Below are 15,109 nucleotides of genomic sequence, written 5' to 3'. Positions count from 1 at the left end.
GCTACATAGGTTTGGTACGCTAAAATATAATATTCACAGTAATAAAACCAAACATTTTTATAAGTCTGTTCATCACTTTGCTATGCTGAAAAGAAATGCTTATATCTCTGCCATTTCAAATTCAGGAATTGTTTTAAGTACAAGAACATGCCTAACTGGAACGCACTCTCTTTCACTGCCCACCTCTTCCTACTATGACAGTGCTATTTTCTTAACTCATTTTCTAAAACTAAAAATGAACACTAAAATAACAGATCCGCTCATTGGCAAGTGTCAAAGGCTCAACCCTAAAAATATGTAAAACCTCATTTTGAATGACGTGTAATTAGATATAGTACAGGTGGACATGAAGCATTTTTTAGGGAAGGGAGTGCTTTGCTGCTTTGGAATACCTCAGGAACACCAACTATTTCTGTAATTTTCCTCATGTTTCAAGTAAGTCATGCCATTAACCACACATATGTGAATACAGAGCATATGTACAATATACATCTATGCTGAAAGCAAATACAACTGTTTATCATGTAGTACATAAACTCGTATCACTAAATACACTTTTTCATTGTGCTCTGTTGCTCCCTTTCTGCATTTCCCCCTACTCTACCTCCAGTTCCTCCTCTTCTTCCATTCCTCTTGTTAGGATTCTGGTGGCCTTCTGCATCTCAAGTGCTTATGCAGCAAGTGAGTTACGTCTGTCACCTCAGGTGATTCCCGAGCAAACTTTCATACCCCATCACTGCAGCAAAGACCTTGCTGGGTCAAATATTTACAGGGGGAGTTCTGCCACCATTTTAATATTTAGATTTAATCAAAATGTCATTTTTTTATCATCATTGTTCTATCTAAAGAGTGGGGTGATAACCAAGGCATTCAGAAATTAAAAAAATTGCTTAATATGGGAACTGCTGCAATGTTTATCTGCACTGAAAGGAAGAAACAGGTTTTCTTGGGCAGTGTACTGCGTTAGAAGAACAAGTTCAAACATCACTGATTGAGGGCTCAATCCTATCCATTACAATTTTGAGGGAGAAAATACACATCATGATAAAGAAGAAAGTAAACAACCATATTACACAAGGCACGTTGCGTTTATTTGTTTTTAAACAGGGGCTGCTTGAAGCTGCTTGGAGGTTTAGAGTGTCAAAGTCATGTCAGCAGAGATGGATTAGTGGGCAGAGAGCAAGTGGCGCAGTCAAAGGATCACAGTGAATGTAATTTATTCACGTAGCTCCGCAATTTATCACGTGGCTATTACCATAATGTACGTGGGAAGCAGCTGCATGCATGCGCATAATGCCTTAAATGTATGTGTGGTTGGACCCGAACTCCTTACAGAACAGTAGTGGTTGCAAATGATACCATAAGGCGTTTAAAAGCAAATTTCCTTCCTGTGGGGATTCTGTCACACAGCGATGATGATTTGTACACAGGCAAACAAATGTCTTGTAGACTGTTCCCTCACCTACCAGAGCTCATGTTTTTTTCAAACCTAAATCATCTGGGTAACATGATGTAAATTTCCAGTGCTTTATTAATATATATGTTTTGTGCCTCAAACTCACATTCTGTAGTAAAGGAATACCGTATCTTCCACTTATTTATTTCTGTAAAATGTTTATTTCTGTAAAATACTAAGTATTTGTGAGAAGAAAAAAGTTATCTGCAAGTTGAAGATTTCCTCCAATCTCACTGACCTCTCAGAGCACAATCTGTCAAATACTCAGGAGCGGCACAGCTGTAAAAGGCTGATATATGCTGTCTGCCTCATTTTTCATACCTGTACAATTATTTACCAAGCCCAGCATTTCCAAAATTGTTTTCTAATTTTAGGAGCATCCAAATTAAGGAACTTGACTTTAGTCTTTCTTAGTTGACCTGAATGCCTGCAGTCTCGCTTAAAGAAAAAAAAGCTCTCAACTGTTCGTAGAGCCAGCCCCTATATGAAGAGCTTTCTTATGCTTCCCGTGCACACAAATGTTAATACGTGCTGCCTGGGGTACCCAGGCTCCAATAACGTCTGTGCCAGTGCAGGCTTGCCCAAAAAGCTCCAGCAGCACAGCTCCCACCACCACTTTTGAGCTTCTGCAGCTTGAGCAAGCCTTGAGAAATGATGCTGAATTATACAATGCTATGATGCTTTCAGGTGACTGTATTAGAACCAATTCACTGAATACTTTCGTGATTGAGGCAAATGTGCCCTGGTTAGGGGTTAACGGACTACAAGTTTTATGCTGCTTTCTTTTAAGTCATTAAAAGTTGACCTAAAGACACACTGAATCGAGACAAAGTCAAGCTAGGCCCCAATAATAAGAACATCGCATTGCCTAGCTTCATGTACTGCTTGGCGTTTGTTTAGCAGAACCCTCTCACATTTGGAACATGAGGCAGATTTTCCGGGATATTTATATGTGCGCTACACGACTTCCATTTTGCAGCAATCTAGCACAAGGATATATCCGCTAGTTATGAAAATTAAAAGCTTGCCTTACCATTGCACAGAAAGTCTCAGGAGGATCTCCACACGTTATGTCTGGGGGATCCAGAGTCACTCTTACGTATTTGATCATGTCTCTGGCTTCCGGCTGGCAGGCCATGTAATCCCATACTTTTCCTTCTTCTGTGTAAATCTGAGTCTTACACACATCATAATGTCCCCACACAGAAGGATAATGCTGCATCACAGAAGATACGGTAACCCAGAGGGCATGAAGTGACAGGAATCTTGACAAATACATTTCTAAATCCTTTTATGTCACCTTTGTAAGGATGTTCAGTACTGGCGTACGTGCAGTCTATATAGGTTATACATATATATACATATACATGTATGTATTTTATAAAATAGGTTCCAACTCAAACGTGAAGCATTAGGATACAGTGTTTGCTTTACTAAGTTGAAGACTTTGGTAGAAGCCACACAGACCCCAGTGACAGCCTTTCACAGAAACGCAGAGCTTGTCCTTTGTCTTATAACTTATCTGTCAGGGCTTCTTGTAAAAGATGTCCAATAGCAGATAATACTTGGTGAAGTTGCGGGTCTTCAGCTACACTGTCGATAACCCTGAGTGATCCTCCGTGTTCACAGCTCACAGGGGATGCCCAGATGCATTGATAAATCAGTATCTGAAGCAGAAGGATGAGTGTCTACAGGCTGGTGTCTGTTTCCCATCAATCATTCTTTTCTTCTGGCACCAGCACCCTTTTAGAAACAATAAAAGTTAGAGTTATTGTCCAAGAATCAATGCATTACAAAATATATTACATGTTGACATTTTGGAGGTTTGATGCAATATAAAGCAAATTGGTATAATATGAATAACCTTTACTGTGGGTGCTGTGCTACAACGGACAAACCACCCAAATCATTCAGAGTGAAAAGTATTTTGACATGAAGGATTGAACTCTTCTCTAACAAACACAGATCTATAACACTCCAGGTGAGTTACATGTTTCTGCTTCCAAAACTGTACTTTATTCCTTGCAACACCAGAGAGCAAACTACAGAACTTGAGTATTGTGCATGTCTATCCAGGCAAGCAGGGGAGCAGGGAACCTAACTCTGTGGTGAAACAGCAGGAAGGCTCTTCTATTGAGGTGACAAAGGGATGAGCACCAGGTCTGATAGTCTCTTGGCAAGAGGACCTCAGTAAGCTCCAAAAGCCTTACATGGTTCTTACACTCTTTTTTTTTGTAAGAGTAACAAAGATACTGTAAACGCACTTCTGTTTCCTTGAAACTTCTCATTAGCATTGGAAGAGCTTTGCTCCTTTTTTTCTTCTTTAACTGATCATGCTGATAAACTACTGATGAAGATAATAGTTCATTTATCGTTTACTGTCAGGATGCTCTCCCCTTCTAGGATGGATGTTGTATTTTCCTAGGTTTGAGGGTGGGGGTCCCTGTGTACTCGGTATTTATTTCATAGCAGATATATCCTCTTTCCCCCCTTCAAAACGTTAACTAGAAATTCGCTCAGTTTATGTCATGTCAATCATTTTATTACACACAGAAAATCCCAGGATGTTATTACAATGACAACATATGTATTTGGTAAAAATACAAACAGTGTGCGGGGGAAACTGCAAAGACGGGGTAAGCTCTCTAAACACGGACAGGCAAAAACCAGACTACAAACTCCATCTCATCTCTTTCAGCCTGCGCCTGTTGGCAGCCTGTGCCAGCTGAGGACAGGAGCTCGTGCACTGCTTTCTGTGGCCATAGGACTGGACTCTGCAGGAGGAGGATTTCAGACAGCCACCACAGCACCTCTGCACGCTTTTTGCCTGGATGCTGCTAAAATCTAAGCAAACCCTTCAGGCAGACGTCAAGGAACAACCGTAAGTCATCACGTTCTGTCACCCACTTTGCTTGTTCTGATGCTTAAATTGTGTGCCATGAACCCTCCTCTACCCCAAACCACAGCAAGTGTCATATGACTCGCTGAGCTCCTGTGTATGTCGCTTTGGTAATACACATTTTCAAAACTTATCTTCAAAGCTATTCACAAACGGCATCCCTATATTTAAATAATGCTTCATCTTAAACTGAGCTAAACTGCAGACACTATGAAATGCCAACAGATGGTTGAATTGTGTTTCCATAGCAAAGTAATTTACAATAATTGCCGTATGGACGTAAATGCAATTTTCCATTATATTCGTTTTATCAAATGTTACCATACAACTCCGGTATATTTTATCAGAATATGCAGAGAATATCTGAAATTTCATGCAATAACAATTCTCTATTAGATCAAATACATTTAAGCCTCAAATATGAATTTGACATAAAAGAAGAAATATCTAAGACTAAATTAAAATTAGATCTTCTTAAGAATCACATTGGGTAGTACCATAGCTTTATAAGCAGCCTTACATTATTTTTTGTTTGATTTCAATGGCAATATTTACTTACTATCTTGGATTTTAATAATTCAGAGAAGTTTTTCCACATCCTTCTAAAGACACCCTCATACTTGTCTCCTCTAGTCCTTTCTAATGTATTTTGCAGGGAAAAAAACTAAAAAGTCACATAGCCTAGCACAGTCATTATACAGAAGGGAAAAACATTCTCTGCTTAAAATAAAAGCCAAAAAAAAAAAGAGAGACCCTTGACCTGGCTCAAAACCTGCAAATTATTTGAAATTTATTGTCAGAAATCAGAACACAGTCTCTATTAGAGAATGCTTGGTCATAGCTGGAATGAACAGTCAGTGAACATCATGTTTCTGTGTAGAAATAAGAAGTTACAAGGTTTAATTATCCTTAGTCTACAAGCTTTTATATTCAGGAAAAATAGATTTGTTTTCTTTAATATTTTCCTTGCCAGCTCTTCGGTTTCCAATAACCTTTTTATAACTGCTGAGATGCAGATCTACAAATAAACAAGACTGGATAGGACTGAAATAATAGGAAGCAAGCCGCTACCTTAACACACTGTGCTAAAACACTTCCCATATAACGAATTCTCATTAAAGTAAGCCAGAGTCATAATGATAGTCGTTACACAGAATTATAGACTATAACATCGATCGAATTTAGTGCACTGACAAGGAAAAAGTGCAGAGGAGTGCAAGACATCTGAGTATTAGGCAGATGTAGAACTGTACGACAGACATCCCTGACAAGAAGCAGCCAATTATAGCTTAAAATTCTGGCATATAACCAGTTCTGATTAATAGTTTTCCATTACATTACAGACATATTATTAATGTATTAAAAATGTCAAGCTTTGGCAAGAACTAATACGGCATGGCTCAGTTAGTCTGCAATATCTTCTTTTAATGAGCTTCCATTGATACAGAGAAAGATATTGACCAAAGCACATTAAGGATCATATGCTAAGCGCTATTGGGGTTTTTCTAACAGAGCCGTACAATTCGTCTTGCTTATATTTATTCCTGCAGAGTCACTTGCTATATGCATTCTACATTTCAGTGCTCTAATTCTAAAAATATGTGCATTATTTTGTAAAAAACACTTAGAATAACATTTCTGAAGTTTATAGCTGCACGCGCCCCGTAGCACTAAGCCTCTTGCTGTGGGTAACAAAGCAGCAGTTTTTACCCCCTCAGTTAACACCTGCACATTTGACCTTACAAGAAGCAATCAACAAATCAGGAATAACCAGTAAGTGACACCCCCACCTACCCTCTGCACCTCCGGTTCCCTGTCTGCCAGCTGGTCCCAGGCTCTGGGGGCGCAGGGCCCACGGGGCTGACGGAGGGAGGGAGTGACACAGCTATGGATTGAGGGCAAGGTGGCAGCACGCTGCTTGAGGACAGCTAACACACCAGAAACCTTCAAGGCACCCTGCCTTGTGGGGCAACAGCGGTGTGAACTGCCGAGCAGCGGGGGCCTTGGATTTTCACATGCCATAACCTCTGCAACCTGAAAAACAGGAGGCATTCCCCAGGCACCTGGGAGCTGAACACCGCCTCTGCTGTCCCTGCCTTCCCCCAAAGCACCTCTCTGTGCAAAGTGGAGGACATTTAGGCTACAATAAGCATGTTACAGATCGGCTGCATCACACATTTAAGGAAGGCAAACAGCTGACCCCCAGACTAAAACTGGCTGTAAAGGTGCGCATGCAGCCTCCTCCCAGGTGGGTGAGGCTGCCAGTCAGACCTCATGCAGCATTTCCATTTTGCAGCCTGAGCAGATACCCCCGTCTCCCTAAACCAGCTAAAATGCATCTCGGCAGAATTACTGCTGGTGAAGAACTTCAGCTCTTGTCAGGGGTTGTTAGCAAACACACCCCCCTCTGCCTCCTTCCATCACAGAGAAAATCCAACCCCCGGCCCCAGATGATTCCCTCGGCGCAAAAGGCATCAGCTGGAAGGTCTGCAGTCCCTCTCCTGCATCAGGTCCCTGCTGAAAAGTTGCTGCACAGTGTTACAGGGTGGTTCCTGGCCTTCGGTTCTGACGTACAGCAGGTATGTGAAGAATGCAATAAAATAACAAGCAATCGCTTCTCCTACAGTCCAGGTATTTGATAAACCATACACTGCCACGACACCGGAGTAAGAACAAGAGCCCGACTCAGTTACTATGATTTACGCCAGTGTGAGGAGAACTGGTTAAAATCCCTAACTGATGCATGGAATGGGGGCTGTCAGCTGACAGTGTGGGGGCCTGCAGAGCGCTTTTTTCCAAAGGAAAAAGTTTGCACCCCTAACAGCTTGTATTCCTGTGGGAAGTTTGTAACCCAGCTTCAGCAGAGGGGTGTATCTAATCACGCCCAGGTAAAAAGATCCTTTATGTCCACGCCAATTATTAATTATAATTGATGAAATAATAGGTATTACAAAACAGAACTAATCCTCATTCCCGCATGTCACAACATTTAATCAAAACCAAACATTTTTACCTTGGTACACCCAGAAAACTTGACAGCCCAGTACACACACAGCTCCAATGTGAAAAATAGTAACAATCGCATCCCATCTTATGCAGAATTAGTTATCTATGCAAACAAAAATGGAACCTATATTTAACAATTTAATGCACACTTCCCATCACACTCAGATCCAAGTATGTTCCAAACAATTGCTGTAGTGCCTGTGGACTCAAACACTGCTCCAAACAAAGTTTATCTTCTATTTTTATCAGGCTTATTCAACTATCTAGCAGAAAAAGATTTCTTTGTCTCAGGAGAAATTTAAAATGTCAATAATTATTGGCTGAGGAAAATAAGATACAGAGTTCTGCTACCAAAAAGCTGGGATTCGGCACTGCACTTGAATTATTTTGGGTTTTCCCACATCATTCTTTGCTGAGTGACACCTCACACCACTGCTGCCATTACTTGCAGGGTATCATCGGCAGTCAGCATATGGAGCCAAGGCACTTGAGCTATTTAAATTTTAAAGCCTTCATGTGTAGCTGCGTTAAGGTTTTCCTCTAGAATCTTTATAATTGTGGTTTATTGCCTTAAATATCTCTGTACCTAGACTCAATCTGTTGTGCAAGTTTTTCCTCTCTGAATTTAAGTCAGCATTTGGGGTGGCTGGGGCTTTTTTGGTTGTTATTTTTCACCCGGTCAGGTAATATTATGCGCACTTCAGAAAGCAGAACCTGGGGGTATCGGGCTACCAAGCCTCCAAGGCAGGGTGGGAGCTGCTGACTTTCTAAAGCCTGATGAAATTCTAAGTTCTTACTGTCAAAATGGAACGAAAGCAGAAGTCTAACGGATCCTGAATTTGTTCTGTGCTATTGCCAGATTTTACATACGTAGCTAGAAAGTTGGTGCCACTTCTTATCAGCGTCACGGGGCTGAGGCTTGACGGCAGTCCATGGGTCTATTGGAAAAATGCTGCTAATTGCTGGAAGCTCTCTGGTAAACGTCCTTTAAAGCTCCAAAAACATGCCTGAAATCAACCTTTATTTTTCGTTGCAAATCCAGAAAAAAAAAAAGAAAAAGCATCTAAACCCACCAAAATCAAACCCGGGAAAGTTCTGCTGGGGTTTTCCTCGTTTTGATTGGCTGCGTAGGCCCCAGCTGCTCATCCCGAGCCGCATTGTCCTTAGGCAAGGCAGTGATTTATTCCCTCTTTAAAAGCATCTCCACCGTTTGTTTCACTCACTGTCTCTGCTAACATCTCTGCAGAAGCGAGGCTGGCTCCTAGCACATCAAATCCAGAATATCGAAAAGTTGATTGCGGAACAATAAAAGTGCATTCGGTAGAGGCCACAAAAGCACACGGACCAACTCTGAGAGTACAAAAGCATCTGCTTTATCAGATTTAGCTCATCTGCGCTGCTCACCGTCATTAGGTGTCCCTTTAGATAAATTTTTGGGGGGTAAGCGCTTAGAAAAATCACTTGCAGCTTCCGACGCGAGGGAACCGTTTCCAGGTTGAGCGCCAGCGCCCCGTCCGCTCCATCGGGGTTACTCTCCCCACCCTCCTTCGAAGCCGACTTTGGGTCTTCTTCTCCCCCAAAAGCCAGCCAAGTGCTCGCCGGGTGGCGGCGGCCGGGCACCCCCCGGCCCCTCCGCGTCCCTCCCCGCTACCTCGCCCCTTCCGAGCCCGGCGCTCCGCGGCCGGCAGGGGGCGCCCGTCCCGCACCCTTCCGCTCCGGGGGGACCCCGGGGGGCAGGGGGGGGCTCGGGGGGGACCCCGGGGGATTTAAGGGGGGGGGGACCCCGGCCGCGCCCCCCCAGGCCCGGTGCCCCCCCCCCTCCCCCGGGGCCGTACTCACCGCGCGGGTCGCCCTCGCCTCACCGCGGGGCGGCGCCGGGACGCGCCGGGGCGGCATCGGGGAGCCGGGGGGCGCCTCCTTCCCTGCCTCCCTCCGCCGAAGTTGGCCCGGGGCGCCGGGCGGCCGCAAAGTTTGGCGCTGGGCGGCGGGCGGTGCCGGGCGGTGCCGGGCGGCCGCTGTCCTCCGGCGGGCAGCTCATCGCCGAGGCGCTCCCCAGCGGGGCTCCCCGCCCGTCACCGCCGCTCGGGGCGGGGGCGGCCCCCGGCGGGGCGGCCGCGGCGCGGGGCCTCGGGGCGAGCGGAGCCGGGAGCGCTGCGGCCGAAGTTGGGGCGGCGGCGGCGGCTCCTCACTTCGGGGCGACCTCCCCGCGACTGGCGGCGAGCGGGGCGGCGGCGCCAGCCTTCCCTCCCCTCCTCCGGGCCCGCCGCCGCGCCGCCCTAGCGCCGCCGCCGCGCCGCCCCCCCGCCCGCCGAGCTCCCCGCCCCCGGGCACGGAGGGTGGGGGGCTCCCGGCCTCGGCACCGGGGCGCGGGCACCGGCGGGGCTGGAGGCGGCCGGGGAGCGCCGCTCCTCCGCCTGAGCGCGGCACGGGGTGCTGCGAGGGGAGGGAAAGCGCCGGCTCTGCTGCCGCGATGCTCCTGCCGCCCGCCTCGGACCGGACCCGCCGGGCTCCGGGGGAAACTCTGCCCGGGTGCCCGTGCTGTGCCCGCTCTGCGCGGTTTCCCCCCCTGCTCTCGTTCAAGCGAACGCGGTTCTCCCCGTTAGGCTTCCCCAGGCTGTGCGGCACATCGCAAGCTGTTGTCCCGTGTGGGACTTGGGCTCGCTGCCGGCCGCGCCTGGTGCCCGACCTCTGGGCAGCCGGACACGGGCTGCGCTCCGGGGGTGGCTTTGTTCGGTGGTCCGCGTGATGTGCCTAGCGAGAGCTGGTAGACGTGTTTATGGACGCAGCGGTACCGTTGTATTCGCTTGACAAGCTTAGGAGTTTTGCGTTTTTGCTTTGCCGGGATGTAACCAAATGAAGTGGGGCGGTGGATTTCTGTTGGGTTGAGAAACTCAGCTTTTGTTTTGGGCTGTGGGATTTGGTAGATGGTGAATAACTGGCAGGAGCCACCGGGGAGGGTGTTTTACCTCTTTCCCTATCAGATAGCTAAACCAGCAAAGTCCAAACAATCCCTTCCAGTTCCTCCCAGCCTCCTTTTCTGTGTGCCAGACAGTGGCATTGCTTCGCTCTTCCCATTGCTTTGTTGGCACTTCTGTGGCTGTGTTGGGGCAGGAGCCATGCACATGGGTAAGCAGTTTGTATGGGCAAGCCAGGAACGATCAGAGGGGTGGGAAAATCTACCCTCAGTGTTTCTCAGCCCTCAAAACAGTTCTTGCTCTGTTTGCAGCCTTCCAGCGCATGGAAATCATCCCTGAGGGCTGGTATTTAAGGAGAGAAGGTGCAAATGAGTAATTTTCTCTTTCCACTTGGAAGGGAAGCAAGTCAGGCACTGGGGCTCCATGGGGTGTTCTGTAAAGGAGAGGGGCAGCCAGGAGAAATGGGTTGTTCCCTAATTACAGGACAGGTGGATAGCTGTACTGTGAAGCACAGGGCGCTGCACAAGCCAGGCTGGGTGCCTGAGGGGGTAGGTTGGGGTGGGCCAGCCCTGCCATGGCTCATGGGGGCCTCTGCCTCCCACTTGGGGTGCCTCTGGCTGCTGGCTGGGACTGCCTGCCTGCGGATGCGGCAGTGGGAAGGGTTTGGGAGCATGCTAGGAGGGCTTGCTGGTCTTATATGGGAAGTGAGAGAAGAAGCCTCCTTCTCATGCATCTCTTTGCCTTAAAATAAAGCCAGCAGTAGTAGTGCGCTTGGTGCTGTAGCCTGCTGCCATTGACCGAAGCTTAGTGTGCTCTGTGCAGCTGCTCTGCGCGTTTTGCTGTCCTAAACCTCACCTGCTGGACTAGAAGCTTTCTGTCCTCCACGTTGAGTCTTTGGCCAGTCTGCGGACGCCATCGCTTGGCTGATGGGGCTGGCTGGCCACAAAGAATTAAGGCAGGACTAAGACATTTGATATGTCAAACAACGTTAAATTCTTCTGCTAATGATATTAGCCTCTTCTATATCAAAGCTGGAGCAGCTGCTTTGAGTGCACTGTCACCAAGTCTGAGATTAGATGTGCTGTACTGGTAAAAATCATGGCCAAAAATCAAATCCAGTCAGAGAATGTGGCCAGAATTCACAGCCAAATGTGAAGCTCATCAGGAAAAATTGGTCTGATTTAATTTCTTTGTCAAATGCTGTTGCAAGGTTGGAAAAGCAGATGAAATTCGGCAGCAAGGAGATTTTTCTCTGTTGTTTTTGTACTTGTTAGCGTCATAAGCTGGAGTCAGATGTAGAAAGGATGATGCCCTTATAATCAAAAATATTTGCATGAATCCTGGCACTGAATTTCTAAAAGCCCCTTTGGTAGTGAGTGATGACTGTTCATATCTAAATGGACTGAGGGACCCACTGCTGCAGCAACTTGGGACTGGATTTTAGCAGGATTCCAAGAGGAGGTTTGATGGTTAGACAAAAACAGAAGGTTAACCAAAGTTTTAATATATACCAAAGTATAAACTACTGCAGGTCCCACTACCGGCTTTACTGGGGTAGAAATTGGCTAAAATTAAGGTTTAGCCAGTCCTTAAACACTAAAGGATGGAAAGTTACAGCACTAGGAACACGTTATCTTCAAAGTGCTTCCAGCAGTATTTCTTCCATCTTCTCGGTAATAGCTGGTATTGGCCCCTAACGGAATCAGGGAAATGGATTAATTTTTGATTACCCAGCCCGAGCGTGGAAGCTTCTGTGCATGTTAGGATACTGCTTGCTACAAGGCATAATTTCTACTAGAAGCAGCATAAATTGCTAGTACAGAGGTGTTATCGCTGATTGCAAACTTTTCTGTGAAACAACAGCTGAACGGCGAGTTTGAAACCGAGCCCTAAACCTAATCAAGTTCTGCATGATTTCAAGCTGAGTTTTGGACATTCAGTGCATCCCCTCATGTGCCATTATGAATCTTTTATTACCTGCTATAGGCTGTGTTGACCTCTAATGATACAGCAGAATTATTTTATTAATGCATTTCCCCACAACGCGGGCATGCTGCACTGGGCAGCAGCAGTCGCTGCCTTTGCCTGCAGTGGTAGGTGTCCCCGTAAGTGTGAACAGAGGCACGGGGAGCTTCGCTGCCTGCAAGCAGCCTTTGTCTGGCAGCATCTGAGGCCTGAAGTGACACCTGCAGATATAGCACGATGTGAGTCCTGGCCCAGAGCAAGGGGGTTGATGGGGCCGTGCAGGAAGCAGGGAGCAGGGCAGTGGGGAGTGGGTGCAGCTGCCTGGGGCTGAGCAGCAGCAGGGAAGGTCCCGCTCCTTGGAGAGCGTCCTGGTGCCGCTGTGCCTGCTCCCCGTGCTGGTCTGCTCCTCCAGTGCATTGCATGCACGTTTCTGACCTCTTTTCAGACAGCTGAAGGGGATTTTGCAAAGCAGCAGGCAAGAGTGCATGAGACAAGGGAAAGAGGAGTGCTGGCTTGGACCTGCCCCTTCCCTGCCACCACTGCTGTGCTGAGGCTGAGGTAGAAATAGCAGAGCAACTCTCCCAAAGGCAGAGCTGGTCCGTCCACTTTATTGCTGCTTTGCCCACAGTTGTTTAACCTCCTGTAAAGTCAATTGCTTGGCAAGGATTTGAATGTTGATCTGGGCTTGCACCTTCAGTGCCTCCAGCAGCGTCGCTTCCAGAAGAACGATTGGAAAACTGTATTGAGATAAATGACAAAATCAAGAGGTTTCTGCACTTGTGCAGGCAGGGAGACAAATCCTGAGTCTGTCTGGGGAAGCAGCAGAAACACAGACATCCCCTAAGAAGAGTTTTGGCACCGCTTGAGCTTCAACACAGCTTGAGAGAAGGGGACGGAGAGGCTACTGAAAACAGTGTCACCCCTTGCTCTGAAACCTCCATCACAATACGGTCTGCAAAAGGTTTTCTCTGAGCGGGATGGATGGCAGAACAGAAAAATGCTGGCAGCTACAAGTGCTTTGTCTAGACCAGGGCTTCCATCACAGGGCTGTACCCAGAGCTAAACCTGACTAGCAGCACTGCAATGTTGTAATGGAAAAGGCTGGTCGAGGCATGCAGCGCTCTGCAAAGCCCTCCAGCCCACGAGTAAGGCAATCTGTGTGGCCAGCTGGGAGTATGATGTTGCACTGATGCGCACTACATAAACAGATATGCGAGTCTGACATCCTACTCCTTCCTTTATTTCCATATGCTTTGATAATTACTTTTTCTCCTTCGAGGGAAAGGTGATCTTTCCCAATCATGTTTCAAGACTCAAGAGCTTCTCTGAACAGGACATCTTGGTCTGAAATCCTGAAATTGGGTATGCATGAAATCTAGGAGAGAGACTATCTAATAAGCACGATTTTTTTCAGTGGAATATCATTGTTTTCCTGCTGGCAGGGTGTGGAGCCCCATTACTCATTCCTTGGGTCTAGGATAGAAAAGGAAGCATTTCAGGTCTTCTGGAAGAAGCATCTTTGTAATTTGCTTGCAGTTCAGTAGGGAATGAGGGCAAAGGAGTGCCACGAGCTATGCTTTTGGTGAGAAAGCAAAGTCAAGTATTTGATATACAAGGGGTTATTCTTAAGTATCAGACCTGTTGATTTAGAGATGCAGGTAAATTACAGCCTGGATTTCCTTTTGCAGGATGAAAAATGTTTTGTTCTAATAATAAATACTGAAACTCTGCTGTTCCCATTTACACAACACACGTGACACAATGTGTAAATCCTTGACAATATTTTCTCAGAATTTAGCAGCTTGTTTTTCTGCAAACATAAACATTTATTTTTGGTGTTAATAATTAATAATATGCCACATGCCCATAATAAATGCAAAATCTAATCTTGTATAGACATAAATGTGTCTGCCAAAGTGGTCTTTCTGTGCTGTAAATGACTTTCAGAAAGTGGTAGCTTACATTCTATTTTCAATCACTGATGATTTGTTTTGTGAACAGATATGCCATTAAAATAAATGTTTTCCTTTGAAAATAACAAATACTTCACACTTTGCTTTTTCAAAACACGAATAATTGATAATTATTAAAAAAGGGAAGTGGCTAATACCAAAATCTTTTCAGCTGTATCTAAATCAAAATATAGACAAGAATGTGGAAAATCCCAGCAGCAGAAGGAAAGGAAAACGAGATAAAAGAGAATATATTCTCATCTCCACAGCGGAAAGAAGGAACCAACCTCCTTGGGGTCAAAGTCACTCCTCCTGTACAGTTTGACAGGGAGTGACTCCCCGTGGTGTAGAAAAAGGATATCATAGTGGTGCAGGGTAGCAGACCTAGATATGCCCTTCCCTCATCGATTAGTTCCTTCAGAGCCCAGTATTTTTAGGTTTCATCATTTCCTAGGAGCCAGCAGTAGCTGAAAAACCTACTGACAAAGCCTTGGGGTTGTATTGCTCGTGATGGCTGGCCCACCTGGAGGATGGCGGTGTCCCTGCTCTCAGTTATGGTATTACTGCTCTTGGCTACCATGTTAGCACAGCAGGCAACAGCCGGTTGTTCCGAAAGCTGTAGTTGTGCAAACAAACCCACAATAGCATATTGGATCGTATTTTAACGTTTCTTTCAGGTACAAGACACAATGTAGTTTGTCTGTATCTTCAGTGAAGCTGTATGTAACAGTGGCTCACAAAATGTCACTGGAAATAGTCATCTTTCCAGGGCAGGCTGAGCCGACGAGGGGAAAGCCAGGGAAATGCTAACACCAAAGGAGACACTGAAAAAGGAAGACTTTTACTGTCTGCTTTTTAAGCACTCGATAGTTTTTATATTTGTCTTCATTAACATTAATCAAGCTAGTGATGAAAA

At 46.1% G+C, this 15,109-nt stretch overlaps 1 protein-coding gene and 1 long non-coding RNA gene across 12 annotated transcripts in view; one reads left to right on the top strand and one right to left on the bottom strand.

Moving 5' to 3' along the window:
- The window catches only part of NTNG1 (netrin G1), a 157,573-nt gene extending 147,996 nt beyond the window's left edge, over positions 1-9,577 (bottom strand). For 2 of the 10 annotated variants that reach the window (XR_010833357.1, XM_067001731.1), the window contains exons 1-2: positions 9,201-9,577; positions 2,490-3,199 (exon numbers count right to left, since the gene is read on the bottom strand). Coding sequence is in view for 9 of the 10 variants with exons in the window: in XM_067001731.1 (XP_066857832.1) it covers positions 2,490-2,735 (246 nt within the window). In the remaining variant the exon portion in view is untranslated. Of the gene's footprint in view, positions 1-2,489; positions 3,200-8,231; positions 8,947-9,200 lie in introns of those variants that run through there. The other 8 variants (XM_067001733.1, XM_067001734.1, XM_067001736.1 and 5 more) reach the window with 6 other exon arrangements.
- LOC106041973 (uncharacterized) overlaps positions 1-15,109 on the top strand; it is a 42,400-nt gene that overhangs the window by 5,370 nt on the left and 21,921 nt on the right. For both annotated transcript variants that reach the window (XR_010833358.1, XR_007164426.2), the window contains exons 3-4: positions 4,155-4,337; positions 6,782-6,934. This is a non-coding gene — a long non-coding RNA (uncharacterized lncRNA). The remainder of the gene's footprint in view (positions 1-4,154; positions 4,338-6,781; positions 6,935-15,109) is intronic.

Source organism: Anser cygnoides, chromosome 8, assembly GCF_040182565.1.
Source record: "Anser cygnoides isolate HZ-2024a breed goose chromosome 8, Taihu_goose_T2T_genome, whole genome shotgun sequence".
Lineage (NCBI taxonomy): Eukaryota > Metazoa > Chordata > Aves > Anseriformes > Anatidae > Anser > Anser cygnoides.
The sequence above is the reverse complement of the archived record's forward strand: the minus strand, read 5'-3'. Positions and strand labels throughout refer to the sequence as shown.